This window comes from Arvicanthis niloticus, chromosome 1 (assembly GCF_011762505.2).
Source record: "Arvicanthis niloticus isolate mArvNil1 chromosome 1, mArvNil1.pat.X, whole genome shotgun sequence".
Lineage (NCBI taxonomy): Eukaryota > Metazoa > Chordata > Mammalia > Rodentia > Muridae > Arvicanthis > Arvicanthis niloticus.
In genome coordinates, this window is record NC_047658.1 from 107,553,188 (window position 1) to 107,558,169 (window position 4,982).

Sequence of the window (4,982 nt, forward strand, 5' to 3'; positions counted from 1 at the left end):
CCCAGCAGGGGGCGCCAGGGCAGCGACTCTGAGCCTTTTTAAGGTCAGTCCAGGCTCCAGGGCGACATAGAATGAACTGCAACGCTGCTGTGAGACCAGCAGGGGACACCAGGCCCCCACCACAGCACGCTGAAAATCCTGGACAAGATCAGCCCAGGGTTCCAAGGAAAGCACGCATGGAACTTATGACACCATCTTGTCTGGGCCAGAGTATTCTTCCTGAAGAACAAGGACCCGGGCTTGGTCCTCCACTTCTGAACTGGAATGGATGCCCTGGGAATATGGGGCCAAGGTCAGATGAAGCTGGAGTTCTTCCTGCCTGGAGCAGCCAAATACCATCCAGGACTTTGGCCAGTAAATGTCCACAGTAGGTCAGAAACTACTGCAAATTGAGGATAACTTACACGCCCACCCCAGAGTGAGGAAGATTGAGGGGAGGAATGAATAAAAGCAAAGGATGGAGGCTATCAAGTGTACTTTATTGAATCCACGTGGATAGATAAATGGGCGTTACACCTGCGTGTGGGGGCGGGGCAAGGAGGGATGCAGCTGAGGATTGTGGAGCACATCAGGACCAGAAGCCAGAATTCTCTAGTAAGTCTAATAACGACTAGAGTTAAGAACGACGATGACGACGGCAACGACAGTGATAACAACCATGAGGATGCTGAGGACCAGGGTGCTGATGTTCAGGCACTTGGCAGTGGAGGCGTAGGCCTGGGCCCCAGTCACATCGCCCACCATCTTCCGGTCCCTAGACTGGAGCAGAGCAGATAGATGATCAGTGGCCCTGGAGCTGATAGGCAGATGCTTTGACAGTTTTTCCTGACATACTCCCTGTGGACCGCATCTCCCCGACCTGAGTCAGGAACATTTTACATATTCTGATCATCCAGGAGACCCTAGCACTTGTGGTTCACCCCACTGTGGACTATTGTTCCTCACGAATCTTCTGAACACTTTCCACACAGGCTAGCATCCCAGTCTGTAAGGTGGAGGGGCACTATAGGTATTCCTCTAGACTGCATTGAAAGAGTCTGACTCCAGAATCCCCAGGCAGCCTCACCTTGTGTCTGTCCAGACAGTCTTTAAGCCAACACAGACACACACATACACACCCCACAGAAGAAAGAGTGCACACAAACTTATTTTAAACAAAGGACCCCCTACCTCCTCGGTGCCACCCGAGTAGACGGAGAATTTAGATGGAGAACTTCAGGCTCACACACACCTTCTTACACCATCACTCCCCACTCTAGCACACTCACCTTCACAGAGTAGGCATAGGCAATGAAGCCCAGGCAGCAGAAGTTCATGAAGAGTGTGTTGAACAGGGACCAGACCACATGGTCAGGGACAGAGACCTCTCTGGGCATGTTGATCACAGTAGTTCTAACAGAAGCCGATCCGTGGGGTGCCCCCATCTCAGACACCTCATATTCTTCCTTGATCCTTTCGTAGTTTGGGGGTTGTCCCCCAGTGGCAGTGCTAATGAAGGCTTGAGACGTGTGGTTCATGGTGCCGAGCAGAAGCAGCAGTGAAGGGCAAATGATGGAGAGGCGGTGGATCTGCCCTTTCTCCAGCAGTTTCGGTTTCTCAGAAGTTTCCTTTTCCTGAATTTTGGCTTAATGAAACTGGTCTGGGTTCTGAGAGGCGGGGAATCTAAAAAGCCTGCAGATCAAATTACACCGGGGCAGGATGTCAGGAAGGATTGTGAATCAGGGGAACTTCCCAGCCAGGAACTCCAGTCAGGACTTGTCCCAAGGCCCAAACTCAGTGTTTATGAGGAGGGGTCCTGGAGTCTACCAAGCTCAGGCTAACAGCTGCAGACCCTCAGTGTCCCCTTATCAAGGTCCCAGCCAGGCCCCACCCTCTATTCTCTCAGCAATAGAGTGCCCAGAAAGCCCACTGTGAAGGCTAGTTCTACTGGCTTCGGTTCAGATAAACAGTGGGGTGAACCATCCTTCTTGTTGTGTTTTATAAAAGATAAGGAGAGAGAAGGAATATCTTTGATGGATGTGCAGTCACAAGTAGAGGAAGGGGTGCCTCTGAGTGTCCATGCTGAGGCATCCCTTTCCCTTGAGGGACCAGCCATACGACGGATGGTATAGTAGAGGATAGAGTTTATTCAGGGCATGGGGAGGGGAGTTGAGAAGGTAGTAGAGACAGAGAAAGGAAGGGGAGGGGGAAGTAGAAGAGTAGAGGCCGGAGCACTGGAGGTGGGGGGGGGAAGAAAGGGGAGGAGCAGGAGGGAGAGGACAGAGCTACAGCAAGAAGTCAAGAGAGAGCAGAGGGGCAAACAGCCCCTTTTATAGTGAGTCAGGCATACCTGGCTGTTGCCAGGTAACTGTGGGGCGGAGCCTAGACAAAATGCTAACATTTTGTCTCTTTTTGAAGAGACCCAGTGCCCTAAGTGGACTTTGGTATTAGAACTAAATGATCTTAGGTCACTTGGCTAAGGCCTCATGGTCCTGGGCTAGCATGTTTGTGCTACGCCAACTCTTTTTCCCTCCTGCTCTATCATAATTTATTAGTGCTATTGAATGGTCACGGAGGACCTTCATCATGCCAGAGAAGCTTTCTCAAACGCATGGTGGGGTGAGGGCTGTGCCCAGGAAAGCCACTCCTGATCATACTGAAGGTTTCAGTTTAGTGTCCTTCCCTGATAACATGGAGGCTTGGCCTGGCTTCTCTTGTTAGGAGTTGTATCCACTTTCTATCTTGGTGGCACTCTAAGGACCAGGCTACTAGACCTCCTTCAAGGTGCCCTGCAGCACCCACCCTTCCTCGAGCTCTGAGTCTCAGGGGCTGGGACTTCTCCAGTTTCCAGGTTCTACTCATTTCGTTATCTTTCTTGAGTTCTTCACAGGGACATCAGCGCCTCCTACAGACAGCCCTGTTTGCAATCCTAACAGCTAGTGCTGTTTGAGTCAACATCTCTGAAAAAATCAGCCTGTGGGAAACTAGGTAGAGTGGTTTCCATGGATATACCTACCTCGCAGAGGCTCCTGCCAGCCTCAGGCCTCAGGCCTCAGGGGTACCGTGTAACAGAGCAGAGCTTTGTTCTGGCAGCAGGGACTCTGATTGGAGCCTGAAAGTGGCAGTTTCTGTTGGATTCTGATGTTATTTCTTTGTGTTCTGTGGATGGCCCCAGAGCTCGTAAATGACAGCAAGTGTTATACTGTGGTCACAACACACTCTGGTTTCAGCAATGCTGGATCTTGGCCTAACTTTTTAAATAGTTAGCAATATTTAATTTCAGCCATAGCTCTGTTTACTATGGTCTCACAATATTCCTGAAGGCAAATACATTTGTTCCTGGACAGAGACCATCCTGAAAGTTAATGGTCATCTCAAACTTCATGGCCACTTCTCTGCCTCTCTCAGTCACAGGGATCCTCTCGCCTGGTGGCCTTGGTGAATCTTGAGGGTTCTGCTATGTCAAGGCCTTCACATGCATTCAATCCCCAGACATCTCCCCACCCACAGAGGTGGGGCGCTATGCTCAGCCCTGCATGCATGTTCAACACCCCCCCCCCATCAATGTCTTCATGTGACCCCCAAGTGAGCTGGACAGAAGACCTCTTCCTGTCTGACTTGCTCCCCCCTGTGGTGTACACCCCTTGAGACTCGGTCTTTGAATTTTTTCAATTTTCTTTGTTTAGTGATAAAGACAATCTCCGCTGTCCCAGGGATCATCAGAGGGACAGGTATTAACAAGCCCTGATGTAGAAGCAAGGGTCAGGGCCAGCCTTTCCCTCCATCCAGGATGATCCACTTCTGCCCAGGATGCACATGTTCGCACTTCACCTGTCAGGTTCTGTCCTCACTCTGCTCTCAGGGGACAGTTCTGGCCAGTGCCCGTGTTCTCTGATTTAGTGTCCCTCACCTTTCAGACCCACAGGCATCCACTACCTGGAACTGATCTCTAACCAGACTCCTAATGGTGGGTCTGCGGGAGCCCATTGTCTCTGTGTGGGCTGGGGCTGGGGGCTTCTCTGCCATCCTCTCAGGAGGAGACATTGTTTTGTTTACTCTCTAGCATTACATAGGGAGCAACCTGAAGTCTTCCCCTGCCTGGCTGACCACTTGACCTTGCCCTGCAGGCCACCAACACAATGGGAAGTTATAGCAACTTCCATTGCTCCAATTACACATTTGGTGAGTGGGAAGCAAGCATAGGGACTCTTCACGGCTGAGCAGCCCCACTCTGGGCTCACTTGAGAGTTGTTGGAAACACTAGGCAGATAGTCTCATAGGTTCCACTGCAAACAAATGGTTAGGGTGGTGTTCATTCCAGAGAATGAAGCCTAGCTCCTGTGTCTACCAGTGCCTAACACGTCTGAGGTTTCCATGCCCTCAGGATAGCTGCCCACACATTGCTCATACGAAGCACTAGAAAGGACCACAGTGTGGCCTCCTCCTGAAGTCTCTACCTTTATTCAGTCATAGACCTGGAGCTGAGATGAGCACTCTGAAGTTCAGCCCAGGGCCATGTGTTTTAGTAAAAACTCCACCCCGAGTCCTTCTCAAAAACTCTTGTTCCTTCCTGGTGCAATCTAAAAAGGTCTTGATTTCTCCCTAGGACTTGGTCTGGCTGAGCCACTCACTCCCTCCGATAAGATAGCAGCTCTCCCAGTGGGATCCTGTCTCCATTGCTATTAGGGTTTCTGTCTTCCTAAGACAGGCTCAGCTTCCCAAGACAGTAAAAGGAACTGACATTGCTTCAGAAGCCTGGACCTTGGTGAAGAGGACGTCTCTAACACTGCTTTAGCCTCACAAGATGAGTTTACGGGCCTTACATTATCTCAAACCCCAGGACTAGAATCCATATACCAACACGGGTAGACAGTAGCACCCGGGGAGCTCCAAAGACTTGTAATCTTAGGGTGCTCAAAATGAGATGGAAATGCGGGCTCCAGGGCATCCAGGAAGAGGAGACATAAATGAATTAGAAACTTCTAGCTCTTTGGAAAGTTAGT

At 50.6% G+C, this 4,982-nt stretch overlaps 1 protein-coding gene across 1 annotated transcript; it reads right to left on the reverse strand.

The window, feature by feature from the left end:
* Window positions 1-458: 458 nt before the first annotated feature.
* Window positions 459-1,839, reverse strand: LOC117713944 (interferon-induced transmembrane protein 3). The gene is made up of 2 exons (XM_034510499.2): window positions 1,269-1,839; window positions 459-759 (listed from the first exon to the last, which is right to left on the reverse strand). Exons 1-2 carry the CDS (start codon window positions 1,515-1,517, stop codon window positions 601-603), a joined length of 408 nt encoding a protein of 135 aa, XP_034366390.1. The 5' UTR covers window positions 1,518-1,839; the 3' UTR covers window positions 459-600.
* Window positions 1,840-4,982: the final 3,143 nt, after the last annotated feature.